The 15,193-nt window shown below is 31.7% G+C and overlaps 1 protein-coding gene across 1 annotated transcript in view; it reads left to right on the top strand.

Moving 5' to 3' along the window:
• LOC145328241 (carbohydrate sulfotransferase 11-like) overlaps positions 1-15,193 on the top strand; it is a 100,918-nt gene that overhangs the window by 63,147 nt on the left and 22,578 nt on the right. Inside the window, exons 8-15 of the mRNA XM_080171855.1 lie at positions 2,348-2,409; positions 3,696-3,751; positions 11,315-11,354; positions 11,615-11,659; positions 12,195-12,250; positions 12,585-12,662; positions 13,110-13,174; positions 14,040-14,144. Coding sequence (XP_080027981.1) covers positions 2,348-2,409; positions 3,696-3,751; positions 11,315-11,354; positions 11,615-11,659; positions 12,195-12,250; positions 12,585-12,662; positions 13,110-13,174; positions 14,040-14,144 — 507 coding nt within the window. The remainder of the gene's footprint in view (positions 1-2,347; positions 2,410-3,695; positions 3,752-11,314; positions 11,355-11,614; positions 11,660-12,194; positions 12,251-12,584; positions 12,663-13,109; positions 13,175-14,039; positions 14,145-15,193) is intronic.

Genomic DNA, 15,193 nt, shown 5'->3' on the forward strand with positions numbered 1-15,193 from the left:
TACCCCAAAATAGTTATAAACCTTCCCAGGACCTTTAAGTAGCTACCCTGTAAAGGAGAACCAGATCGGTTCAGCGGTTAGCAAGATTCTTCAAGCAGACAAATAGATAGAGATACTGTTACTTTATTCTAAGGATTAAGTAATATGTATATCCCTTACCCCTGGGGGGATACGTGTTATACATATGTCTAAAGGCCCTACGGCAATACGTCACGCTAAACCATATTTCATAACTCAAATTCATACAAATAGACTTGTATCTATCTATCTATGTTTTTTTAAATTTTATCTACAAAGCTATCTATGCTTGTCTTTGTATCTATGTTTGTCTTTTATCTATCTATCAATATTTGTCGTTGTATCTATCTATCTATCTATGTTTGTATTTGTATCTATCTATCTATGTTTTTATTTGTATCTATCTATCTATATTTGTATTTGTATCTATTTATCTATGTTTGTCTTTGTATCTATTTATTTATGTGTGTCTTTGTATATATCTATCTATGTTTGTCTTTGTATCCATCTATCTATGTTTGTCTTTGTATCTATCTATCTATGTTTGTCTTTTAATCTATCTATCTATGTTTGTCATTGTATCCATCTATCTATGTTTGTCTTTGTATCCATCTATCTATATTTGTCTTTGTATCTATATATCTATGTTTGTCTTTGTATCCATCTATCTATGTTTGTCTTTCTATCCATCTATCTATGTTTGTCTTTGTATCTATCTATCTATGTTTGTCTATGTATTAATGTATCTATGTTTTTTTGTGTATCTATCTATCTTAGTTTGTTTTTTTGTATCTGTCTATCTATGTTTGTCTTTGTATCTATCTATCTATGTTTGTCTTTGTATCTATATCTATCTTTGTATCTCTTTGTATCTATCTATCTATGTTTGTCTTTGTATCTATCTATCTATGTTTGTATTTGTATCTACCTATCTATGTTTGTCTTTGTATCTACCTATCTATGTTTGTATTTGTATCTATCTATTTATGTTTGTATTTTTATCTATAAATCTATGTTTGTCTTTGTATCTACCTAACTATGTTTGTCTTTGTATCTATTTATCTATGTTTGTATTTGTATCTATATCTATCTATGTTTGTATTTGTATCTATCTATCTATGCTTGTATTTGTATCTATAAATCTATGTTTGTATTTGTATCTATCTCTCTATGTTTGTATTTATATCTATCTATCTATGTTTGTTTTTGTATCTATCTATCTATGTTTGTCTTTGTATTTATCTATCTATGTTTGTATTTGTATCTATAAATCTATGTTTGTCTTTGTATCTATTTATTTTTTTTCTTTGTATCTATCTATGTTTGTATTTATATCTATCTATCTATGTTTGTCTTTGTATCTATCTATCAATATTTGTCTTTGTATCTATCTATCTATGCTTGTATTTGTATCTATAAATCTATGTATGTATTTGTATCTATCTAGCTATGTATGTTTGTCTATCTATTAATGATTAATCTATGTTTGTCTTTTATCTATCTATCAATATTTGTCTTTGTATCTATCTATCTATGTTTGTCTTTGTATCTATCTGTCTATGTTTGTCTACGTATTTATGTATCTATGTTTTTTGTGTATCTATCTATCTTAGTTTTTTTTTGTATCTATCTATCTATGTTTGTCTTTGTATCTATCTATCTATGTTTGTCTTTGTATCTATATCTATCTTTGTATCTCTTTGTATCCATCTATCTATGTTTGTCCTTGTATCTATATCTATCTATGTTTGTCTTTGTATCCATCTATCTTTGTTGTCTTTGTATCCATCTATCTATATTTGTCTTTGTATCTATATATCTATGTTTGTCTTTGTATCTATCTATCTTTGTTTGTATTTGTATCTATCTATATATGTTTGTCTTTGTATCTATATATCTATGTTTGTCTTTGTATCTATCTATCTATGTTTATATTTTTATTTATATATTTACTATTTATGTTTGTATTTGTATCTATATATCTATGTTTGTCTTTGTATCCATCTATCTATGTTTGTCTTTCTATCTATATATATTTTTGTATCTCTTTGTATCTATCTATCTATCTATCTATGTTTATATTTATATTTATATATCTATCTATGTTTGTATTTGTATCTATTTATTTTTCTGTGTTGCAGTAATTAAAAAAAAGAAACTACATGGTGGGTAGTACATTTAAAACAAGCATGTATTTAAATTAATGATTATAGAGCTGCTACGCTTTCAATATTGATACGAGAATCTTTTTTAAAAAGATAAATTCTAACATGTACAATTTACCGTTTTTTTGATATTTTATATTAAAAGTTTATTTTTTTCCTTTTAGCTGGATTTGACATCAGAAACATTAGAAGTCCACATTCTTACAGTGCAAGGCTAAATCCTAAGGTAAAATAATTATATTTTTTGCAGCAAATCTACTCTTTTAAAAGTGCGTGTAACATAAGTTATTAACCCTTAACGGTCGGAAGGGGGGGGGGGCGTAAAAACGACCCCCCCTTCGGTTTTTTCTATCTCATTTTCTGTGTGTGAAAGATAAAGAGCCCAAACTGCGTGACTTTTTAAGTATGGGTATGACACATAACTAAGAGTTGAAATTTTTTGAATATCTCCATCCTGGAGGGCACAGGATGCAAGCAAACCTGGCAGGGTCATCCAGGTAAAAAGCAAAATATTTTTTTGACTAAAACAAAGCATTTTATCATATTGAAATACTAAAATATCCTCTAGTAGTACATCCTTATATGAAATACAGGTGCTCAAGTCACTTTCAGGATCCAGGTATGATTCTGCAGGTTCTGATACTCCAGGTCTTCAGAAATCTTTAAAAGGCTCCTGTGGCCGCAATTTTTGACTTAGAGACTTCAAATTTTAAACTTATTCTTTTCTTACATGTCTACATAACATATTAAAATTTTATAAAGATACGCTGCCGTTTTACCGCCGACCGCCGACTGCGGCGGCTGGCAGCTGCCAAGTACAGCTTCGGCCGCTGAAATTTATATTTTGATATTTCTAATGTAAAATTTACATAAAGATAAACATTTTCTGGAAAAAAGTTGTTCTTCTAGCTTTAAAAATAAGAACATTACAGCCATTTGAAATTTTTAAGTAAACAAAGGTTGTTAAATAAAAGGGTGAAGGAAGCGAAAATTGACTTAGACTTATAAAAGGTCGGAAATTCATTATCAAACAGGGGACTTGCACAAAAATAATTAGCCCTCTAGCTCTAATAGGAACTGAGATAATAAAGGGGGGCGTTGAACGCCCCTCCCCCCAACCCCCCGACCTATTAAGGTGCGACTGTAAAGCGTTAAGTATGTAATATAAATATTAAGTAAGTCTATATTTTGGATAACAATTATTATTAAGTGTTTGTACTTTATTTAGTTAACTACGTTTTAGAGGCCTCTAGAGGTCTATGTGGTGGGTGGGGGTTAGGGGTTGGTTAGGGATAGTCGACTCTTCACTTTTAATTGTAGTTGTACAAAGAAGAAGTGAGGCACCCTTCTAGCAATTAATATAAATCTTCCCAGAACCTATTAGAAGCGAGGTCCTTCAGTACAGAAAGACATACAAACACACAGACACTTTTATTTTTATCTAAAATATTATAAGAACGATTTTAAAACGTTAAGAAATAATAAAAGTTAATATTGTTTGTTTACTTTCAGAGTTGGGAAGAATTGGCTTTTGCAGAACAACATTTTACTAAATTTATGATTGTTAGGTAGGTTAATTCTAGCTGTTTAATATTTGTATAATACAAACTTTGTCATACTAAAGATGTTAAAGATGCTAAATTATGAAAGAAGGTAAATTGAGAGTACAAACGGTATGGGTGATTTCTTAGCTAAACATAATAATCAGTCACAGCTTTCAGATAATGATCGTGAAATGAAAGGATTTATTGTCTGTTAGGCGGTAGATTGCACAGTACCCCCATTAGGTGTAATAATGGTATACCCGAGGCTCTTAAAGGTGAAAACAGGCAATAATACATAAACTTTACCCAAATTAAGTATTGATCCTAAACAGGCTAAAATCTTAATATATAGAGTAGTAAGGCTTTTACGGTTATGCTATAAATTTTAATTACTACTAAACCGATTGGGTCATCTTCTTTACGGAACCCTCACATTCATTTAAGTTATAGTGTTCACTTCCCTTTTATAACTTAGATGATAGGGGCGCAGCCTCTAGTATCTATATCTATAAAAATCAATTGGCTTTACCTATGTAGGAATTTATAAATTGGAAAGGTACTAAATTAGAAGTAAAATTTACTATCGAACATTTTGTCTACAAATTCAAACGATGTGCATTCATATACATGCAACCGCTAAACCGAATAGGTTGTTTGAAGTTCCTAGAAACTAGAGTTTTACAAATAACAAATAACAAATACCACGAGTTTTTCTTGTAGAAATAACTTGAGTCTAAAACTAAACAAGGATGACAAAATCCATAAAAGCGAAGCACTGAAACGGTAAGACAAACGGACATTATCACTTGTATTTTGTCAGAACTGAATAAGCAGAATAAAGAGTGGGAGCAAAATTATAAGTAAATTTGTTGAAAAACTGCTTGATACAGGTTAATGTTTATGGACGTAGTAACATTTTTAGGACTTGATTATAGAGTCGCTTATAATATTGTACTTTGTTGTCCCAGGAATCAGTATACGAAAAATCAGATCAATTGGATAATTAGATCACATAAAAATTTGTTGTAAAAACAGAAAAAAATCAATATGTTCAAAATGGACGTACGGACATTTTGGTGATGATTATAGAGTTGCTACGCTTTCCAAATCGTTCCTAACTACTAAAGAAATCACCATGCAAAGTTTGAAATCGATAGGACAATTCTAACATGCCTAAATTAATGAAAAAAGCTATCCGTTACAGACGTACGGACGGACCGACCCTAATTATAGAAAAGATTCGCTTTTAAAAAAACGTTTAAATTAGAAACAAAAGAACATTTAAATACAGGGTGGGTCAGAAAAAAATGAGTTTTTCGATTTTCAGTAACAACCAGATGGAATACAGAAAATATAATTATATGTCCTTGTTCTCTGTACAAAAGCACATCTAACTTGTAAAAGGTGTTTTTCATTATCTCTAAAAATGCGGCCTCTGTGATAGGTGTATGGTGTCAAAAAATGCCTTGTGTGAAAAATGTTGATCAAGAAAAATTAAAATAACTCATCTATTTTGTAAAAAAAATCTTAACATTTTAATATTCATTTAGAAAAATTTCTAAGAAAAGTACTTTAATGAGTTTTAAAGGTGAAATGCTTTTTGGCTCTTTACAAAAGCATTTTTAGAATACTGCAATTTGTCATTTTTTCATATTTCTTGATTGTGATGTATGTGGTTTAAAAGAATCTTCTATAATAATGTAGCTTATAGTAAAAAGAAAAAAACCCTTTTTATTTGACAAAAAAATCTCTTAAGATAAAAAAGTTATCAAGTTTTAAATTTTTAAAATAAAAATGCCTTATAGAAACTCTACCCTATTTAAATGAAGTTATTATGATGGATTATAACACACAAGTATAATTTGTCAAAAGGGGGCGGAGATTTTGGAGATTAAATCCAGTCTTGCACCAAATATAGAGGAAATTTAGGATGAGGGGGGAGGAATTTAGGTAACAAGATGAAATATTTCCGGTCATGGGCTGGTTTTCCGGTCATGGGGTATTAAATCTTAACAATAGAATACAACAAAAATTTTTATTTAAAATGTGATAATTTAATTTAAATAAATTGTATTTTTAAGATGTTAAATATTTACAATCTGTTAAATAAAAATTTGAATAATCGAAAAATATGTTTGTTTATCTTTTTAGAATGGTAGACATTTTTTATTATAAGTAAATCTACCTAAAAAGTACAAAATAATGGCCGAAAAAGTCATCACACACACTTTTTGAAATCTTTATGCTGTAAAAAGCGCCGTTGTTTTCAGAGATATTCAAAAACACCTTTTCTAAGTTTAATGTATATTTTTATAGAGAACAAGAACCTATAATTATTTTTTCCATATTCCTACTGGTTGTATCAGAAAATCGGAAAACTCAGTTTTTTCTGACTCACCCTGTATGTAAAAAAGTTCTTAACATCATGATCAAAGTGTTTTATTAAATTTGTTCTAACGCCTTAAATCTAAAGATTAAGAAATAAAGATTTGCAAAAAATAACATTCAATGAAACAAGAAGTAGGTGCTTTCCGTCAGAATGCCTGTGGAGCACTGTACCCTCTCCCCACCCTGTTTTAAAATTGAGTGAGAGAGTGAATGTAGGTTAGCTTTTTTTACTCAGTAAGCAATACAACCTTAACTGACCAAAGTTATAAACATGCAAATGTAGCCTCCCTTTCTTGATATCAAACTAATGGGGTTGTTGAAGGGGGGGGGGGGTCAGTGTTCAAAAACACACTTTGAGGGCAATTGCCAAAAAAATTCTTTGTGAAGTTGACATGAAAATTGTTGGAAAAGTTAAAAACAACTTTTTGCTTTGTTATTTTTTGACCATAATTGTCTGAATATGGAGATTTTTTAGAACAGCTAAAATAAAAAGCAACTAATGGCTGAAAAGTCAATTCAAGACGAATTTATTGTACTTACATATCTACTTTTTATAAAACTATCCTATCAATTTCAAACATTGCATGATGATTCCTATTACAATTAGATACAATTTAAGAAGTGTAGCAACTCTATAATCGTCAACAGAAAATACGTACATCCATTTAAAACATGATGATTTTGAAATAATGATTCATAGGTCAACGAGGTACAATATTACAAATGAGACTTCTCTATAATAAATCCTATAAATGAAAGTATGTCTTTTTACTGTATCCTGTATTGATGCAATTTTGTAACTCATTTTTGTATAGGATTATTTAGACTTACACATTAATGTTCTGACAAAAGTTATTGCTTGTTTGTCCTTCCTTCTATTTTAGAGCTTCGCTTTATGGATGTTTTCATCCTTGTTAATTCAATTATTAAATTAGTATTATAAGTCTAGCTAATGTATCTAAATGTTTTACATGGCTTCAATTAGAATTCTAAACTAACAAAAACCCTAAACAAGTATAAAATTTTAGACAGTAGTATAACTTGGTAGACAATAACTTGGCTTCATGTCTAGTATAATGTGGAATTAGGCAAAATGTGGGTGTTTCTTATAAGAAATTGAAAGTTATGGGAGTGGAGTTATTAGGTTAGGTTGTATTGAGTACTGGGTGGAATTTGGACACCGAGTCATACCAATTTCCCTCTCTTATTTTTATACTTTTGAAAAATAAGACAAAGGGTGTCAGTGCTAGACAGGCACTTTGGTGAAAGCCCCCTTTAAATGGCCTACTGTGTATTGAAGAAAGTTAATAAATAATTGACAATCATAGTCTCATAGAATAGCTACTCTACTTAAAATACTAATTTTAATCCTTACTACATTACCTCATTTTTTCATGGATTTATTTCTTAAAGTTTTAAAATAAAAAATATCAAAATTTATGTTTTAGAATTATAGGGAAAAGGAACTTAAGTATATTTTCTTATCTTTTGATTTATGTCAATAGTCATAATTGGGATAAAATGTATTGTTGTAAGATAAGATGAAATATTTATAGTGCATATAGGTATTGAATTTAATTGATAATTTTTTTTTTTAACTTTTATGTAAAATCTCCTTGCCATGAACATTGCAAAAAGGGGGGTTACGCTAACCTAACCGAATTTATAAACCCGATAAAAAGTTTTCATAGAGTTCTTATACATGGTTAAACTTGGCTCACCCTGATTTAAGTCAGGGAGGAAGGGGACATTGAACTGTAAATTTCACTGGTATCCAAAGTTTTATAACCACGTTATTATATTCGAAGCTTTCATTGAAATTTGATTGAATTAGTATAACTAGAAGTGTCTAACTTTACAACCAATGTTTTAACTATAAACAGGGTAATTTTGTTTATCATTATTGAGGTTATAACGTCTATTGCCTCGTCCTTCAAGATCCTTTGATTTCAGCTGGTTTTTAATAATTTGTTCTTCTTTGATAATTAGATATTTTTTTTTTATCAGCTGCTAGTTTAAATAGATAACACTTTTATTAGTCTAATGGATTTAAAATAGCATACAGGTTTGATTCAAGAACGAAAAAAACGCATTTCTATGCTTTTTAGAATAAGGTTAAGTAGGGGTTTAAATTGTAGGAATTAATTTTAATTTTCAGAACATTTATAAGATTTTAGAAATCAGTGTTTCTACTTCTTATGTGTTGTATGAAAAAAGAAACTTTTTGCCTAAAGATTATCACAAAAAAGTTTCCTGTTACCAAAATTGGTTTTGTATAAAAAGAATGCTATGCTTAATGATTTTAATTTAATTTATTTTTATAAAACTTTTTCAATAATCTTCCTTCATACATATTACATTAATGAGGGTTAAGCATTTTAAACTTTCCTCGTAAAATGCAAGGGTTAAAAATCCCTTGAATGTAACTTTTTAAAAATAATCTCTCGGGGGGTTTCTCTTAAAGTGGCTAGTCGAGCATAAAAACCATCCCCTTGATACAAAAAAAATGAAACTAGCTTGGGGATATTTCATTTGTTTCTTTTATTACTAGGTTAGGTTATATTGGGTTTTGGAAAACCCAAGAGGCCTAGGAAACCGCAAGTAATGACCCAGAAGGTGGAAAATCAGTGCTAGATTTTTTTTATTTTACCGAAGGACTATAGTGCAACCCTCCTTCCTATTACTTTGTATTTTTTTATTAATCGAACCCTACCGGGCTCTCCAGAACCTTAGTTTTCCTAACAATTGTAAAGCATCATAACCATTTTTCTTGAAAATTCAAAGTTAAGGGGATATTTTAGTGACCTGCTTCCGATTAGGGAGATGCTTACAACTTTTTTACACTGATTTTTACAGCAAGCTGTAAAATCAGGTGTTTGAAGGTTTTTTAAAACAATGTTTATAGAATTCATTAACATCTATGCAACAGAATCATGGATATAGCATCTGCGAATAAAAACTTTTCAAGTATAGTCTCGTAACCTATTAATATCCGCTGGATTAGAACCGGTTCTTAGCCATTATGAAAAATTACGCATTACAGACATTTTTCCACAAATATCTAAATACAAAAAAAATTATAATAGTTTTGTTAGCCAGCACCTTCGGTCCCATGGGCCTTAAAAAAACTGGTATTGAGTTGGTTGCATAAAATTTTATTCGCGTGCCAAATATTGTCCCTATTCGATGCAGTCTTATATGTGTCAAACAGTAAAATTTGTTTTATGTTACTAGGGTTAAAAGAGGTATTTTTTACATAAAAGCAAAATGCAAAAAAATCACAAAAAGTTAAAATTTTTAAATAATAAAAGAAGTAAGTTTTTATAAAATATTTCCTGTAAGACACATAACTGCCAATGTATATTTCATTTGTTGGCTTAACTCTTGATTGGTTGGTTCATACTAGCGGAGTCTTTAACAAAATATTCAAGACTAACAGATACCATTTTTGTTAAAGAAAATTTACATGTAATTTACTGCTAATAAATCTTATATTATCAAATAACTTTAATCTACAGAAGGGGAAATTAAATTTATCGTCATTAAGGTTATAAGAAATTACCCATTGTCATTCCTTTAAGTTCATGGCTTGTTTTGTTTACAATAATTGTCTAAAAGACACAAAAACAGACTTTTAAAGTAGCTATTCTTCAAAAACTATTTTTGGAAGAAAAAAATAAACACCAAATGTTTGTTAAAAGTATGCTTTTGGGTGGTTTATTTATTTAAAGGCAATTGATAGGTTGTAAAAATGAAAAACGTAAAGGACAGTAGAAATATAGTAATGAATATAGGTGGAAATTTTTCGTCAATTTAGCTTGCTAATATGGATTCATTTATTAATCAGTCCGTTTTAGCAGGAGAGGAGGGAATGGGATAAAGGGGGTATCATTATTTTAGCCAGTTACTAGCATCACTTTATCAGAGTACACGGAAAACTGGTGCAGCATCCATTATTAATATATCGGTGTATAGTGCATGGTATTTGGCTGACTATAGAAAAAAGACAATAATTTTGCCACTTATTCAGTGGTGCAGAAAGTGTATATGTCATTTAGACGGTCCATGAATGACAGTAACAAAATTAGACTAAGCAGCCTCATGCAATCCCTTTTTAACAAGTCATAACAGAAACAGACAGATTGAGAAACTTTTCTTGAATAATTGGTATCCTTCTAATAAAGTAAAATTATGTTTGTCTGTCTGTGTCTCTTTGTACCGAAGGATCTCGCTAACCGCTGAACCGATCGGGTCTCCTTAACAGCAGGGGCGTCCAAGCTTTTTTTTTAGGGGGGGGGGGGGTAAAACATTTTTAAGGGGGGGGGGGGGTAATTCGTTTGGGGGGGGGGGGGGTAAAATGGCGCGCGAAGCACGCCGCAAATTTTTTTTACCCCCCCCCCCAATTTTTTTACCCCGGGGGATAAAATTTGCTTGGGGAGGGTAATTACCCCCCTGAAATCTGTTGGCAGGGGTAAATTTAATTACCCCTCCAAAAATTTACCCCCGGGGTAAAATTTTTGGGGGGGGTAATTTAAATTTTATTAAATATGTAGTATTAAAAATGCGCGCGAAGCGCGCAAAAATTTTTTTTATTAGAGATTTTTTATTTTTTGGGGGGGGGGTATTTACCCCCCCCAAACAATTTTGGGGGGGTAAATGGTTGGGGGTGCCTACGGCACTCCAAGGGTAGGGGTAAATTTTAAATGGGGGGGGGGGTAAAGTGGAAAAATTTTGGGGGTGCACCCCCAAAATCGTTTTGGGGGGGGTAATCGCCCCATTACCCCCCCCCCCCCTTGGACGTCTATGCTTAACAGGGTAGCTTCTCATAGGTCCCGGGAAGGTTTATAACTATTTTCTTGGGGGTTGGGACACCTTTAACCCCCCAAAAAATGAAAATCATTCCCTCCCCCCACCAAAAAAAAATTTAAACTATTTTAACTAAAATTAAAAATAAGGGGGGGGGGCCCACCCCCTCAAAAAAAATTTCCACCCCCCAAATTTTTTTTCTTTTTTAAAACATCTAAAAAAAGAAATTGGGTTATCAAATTCGACTTCCCCTTCCTCAAGTGCTCCTAGAGACCTCTAAGGGGCGTAGCCGCTAGTGTAATATAAAGCTACATAACTTATCTTTGTTATGCTTTCTAGAGACAATTTTGTGTTTGTTTATATATAAGGAATTTTTATTTTTTTTTATTTTAGGGATCCATTAGAGAGATTGGCCTCTTGTTATATGGATAAGGTAACTTTACATCATAATTATCATTTAAAATTACTCGCTGTTATGGATTTAGTATTACATTAGATTTATATATATTTTTTTGAAATAAAGATTAATATTCTGCTTATTGAGATCTGGCAGTTTTACAAGTTTTTGTTAGATCTTCTCTTTTATGGATGTTGTCAACCTTGTAAAATTAAAAAATAAAGGCCTTTAAAATCCTTAAATATCGAACTTATGTTTTTTCCACAATTCTAACAAAAAATTTGCTTTGGTTATAGATGGTGACAAATACACACTGGTCTTTACAAAAGTTTAGACAACAGGTATAACTTTTTAAAAAATTTATATATATTCTATTTTTTATTAATTAAGAAAAAGTATTTTCTCGTATTCATTCGAATCCGGTGGTTAGGAACCGGTTCTCATCCATACGAAAAAACTATGTCTAGCATCGTATTATATTCAGCTTTCTACGAATATAAAAATGTACAATCATAAGATTATAACCAGTTTTTTTAGCCGGTGCCTTTGGCACCTCGGGGCTAAAAAAACTAGTTTAAATCTTATAATTGTACATTCTATATCCGCGGAAAGCTGTTTATAGTACGATGCGAGAAATAACTATTATCTTCTTTTATTTTTTACTAGCAACTACGCCCATAAAGGTCCTTGAGGGGAAGGGGGATGGCGTCGACCCTCCACTTAAAAAAAATAAACAAAGTTTTTTTTTTTTGGGGGGGGGATGGGGTCATTCTTTTCTAGAGGCGATTTCTCTTAAACACTCCCATGATCTAGTATGAGAAGCTACAGGAAAACACACACAGATCCTGTTACTTTATTATGAGGATTTAAATTTAGGTGAAGAACTTCAAACCTAAAACATCAAGACCAAGTTTTAAATTTTTTAATAACAGGTAAAATTATTTATTTATAGAGGAGCTGCGCTACAATGTAACTAAGATAGTTCGGTAATACGTCAGTTTATAAATTTTCAATCTAAATTGACTTTGTTTTCTGAACTGTTCTAGTCCAATTTTTGTCTTGGATTTTTTATCCCTTTGATAGATTAAAAATTGTCTAAGCCAGTACAAAAAATATTGCAGACTATCATAAATAGCAGAGAATAAATCACATAATCTTTCATTTCGTTATGGATGGACGGACGGACGGACAGACTAAATATATTATAGATTATCTTTCCTACTAAAATGCATGATATGAAAGACTTATGATTTATATGAATTTTAGAAAAAGACGAAGAAAGCGAGATATAAACCATTTTTTCAAGCTAAAATTTAATGGAAACAGAACTTTGGGAGAAGCCAAGTAAGACTTTGATTGTTGTGTTAAAAAATAGTGGCGTGCACACCCCCTTGGCTATGTTTAGGTTGTGAAGACCTTGTTAAGTTTTCAACAAATTTCCAATGATTTTTTCTACATCTATAATACATTTATATAAGTAGAACGATGTTTGTCTGTATGTTTGTTTGAACTGATCAGGTTCTTCTTAACAGGGTTGCTTCTCATAGGTCCATGAAAGGTTTATAACTATTTCGGGTTAGGGTACCATCACCCTCCAAGGAGAATTTGCCCCTAGAAAATTATTACCCCCCCCCCAAAAAAAAAAAATAAAAATATTTTAATATTTTTTTAGAAACTAAAATTTAAAAATGGGTTGGGGGGGGGGAGATGAAACTCCCCCTTCCCCCCAAAAAAAGTTTGCAGATTTTAAAAATTTACTTGGCATATTTTATGACAACGTTTATGTTTTAGGGATACGTACGTTTTTAGAGACAATATTATAGAAAAGACAGATTCTAATGAAGTCAATACTCTAGGTAAATACTTTTTATTTGTGCCATTAACATATCCCTGTATGCATAGTATATATATTGTCCGCGGACGTGTAAAAATTATTTTGTGTTGTACGTTCAGGGAACCATACTAAAGCAATTAAATTGTATTTATTGTTACTGACAACAATTTTAAGTTACAGTTATATTGGGTATAGGGAAGCCCCGTAGGGTTATGCCAGTACAATTAGAGGCCCTGCAGGGTTATAACATCACAGGTATAGACCTCGCAGGCATAAGCCCCGCAGGGAAGGGCTTCTTAGCAGTGGGTTGGCATCGGAAAGAAACTACCCCAATCTTATTATTATTTTTTTTTGAAAATGTTAGGGCTTGATAGTCATTTTGAGGCTCTGTAGTGCTGTAAATTGTAATATTTGAATTGTAAAACTAAATTAAGTTAGTTGACTTAGAAATTATCTGTTCATCCTTGTTCATCCAATTAAACCATGCTCCTTCTTTAATCCAATTGAACTTTACTTCGTGATTTCTTAATTAAAGATTTCTCTTAAATCAATTTCACGGATAGATATATATCAGGGCTCAAGAATAAAATCATGTAATTGATATCAATAGAGAAAGTAATTTTTTGCACTATTATATTTGCAATTTTTGTTATTGTAGCTATGCTTGTTAGTATTCGAATAATGGATCTATTATACACGTGGATGTAATGACAAGGGAAAACTTGCCGTCCATTTAGCTTACTAATATTGACCTTATTGGTCTGTTTGTTAATCTAGTTGGAGGGGAGGGAATGAAGTAAACGAGACGGCTACCAGAGTATTGGAATTCTGGTGCAACATCCAAACAATAATATATCGATTATCCTAAAGATACTCTTTATTTTCAGCATCTAGAGTTCGAGCCCCACGAAATTTGCGGGTGTACCCGAAGCCTGAAGATATTCCAACTTTTTCACAGTTCCTACAGTTTATCATCTCCACTGATCTTTTAGGTAACATTTGTTTTTTATCACATCATATTATAGACATATTAATATGATGTATTATAAGGTTAAACCAGTTTTTTAGCACTGAGGAAAGACGGCTGGACATATTAACAGAAAGACAGTTAGACAGACATAAAGCAATAAAGACAGACAGAAATAAAGATAGACAGACAGACAAACAGAAAGACAGACAGACAGACAGACAGACAGAATGACAGAAAAACGGCCAGACAGACGGACAGACAAAACACATACAAACATTTTTGAGACCACTATTTAAGAGGTCCTTGAAGATAAATTATTAAAACATTTAAACAGTGGAAACTACGTGCTTTTTTCTGTAAGTCACAATACAGGATACCTTTAAGGATATGCTACGCATATATGGCAATTGTAACGGATCGGACGTAATAGATAGCTTTTTTAAAAACTATTAAAGCCCGCCTCGAGCGGTGTGGCGGCACTTCACGTTGGAATGGTAACGTTGTGGCTGAAGCGATTCAAGAGCGAAGCAACTCGTTCCCTTCGTTTGTACGTCTCCGCTAAGTTAAATAACGAATACTACACGCAAGTACCCACAGGGGATTTTCTATGTTTCTGGATAATTAATTGCAGCTAGGATTAGCTGCCCACAAATTGGAGTTGATACTCTACTAACAACTGTTTGTGCGGAACTGATGTATTTTCAATAGACAAGTATAGTTTACACAAAATTAATGAATACATATTATATCAATATACATATAGGAAAATTACAGAGAGTATTGAAGTATTGAGGGGGCGTTTCTGATCATACAGGGATGGCAAGGGATACACGTAGGTCTGCGTAGGATATATCAGCAGGCCGGAGTGTATGTTGAGTTTCCCGTTTAGTCACGTTCAGTTGTGCAGGGGAAATCTCCGTGATGCATTGAGGATGCCAAATCCCTGGATAACTGGAGCTCTCTTCTACAAAAGTACATAAGTTAAATATCGCCTAAAACCTACACGCGTAGATGATAGAAAGGTCAAATATACATATAAATGCGGAGCATTATATGTATATTGATTTCTTG

Source organism: Acartia tonsa, chromosome 9 (genome assembly GCF_053477335.1).
Source record: "Acartia tonsa isolate MP-2025a chromosome 9, ASM5347733v1, whole genome shotgun sequence".
NCBI lineage: Eukaryota > Metazoa > Arthropoda > Copepoda > Calanoida > Acartiidae > Acartia > Acartia tonsa.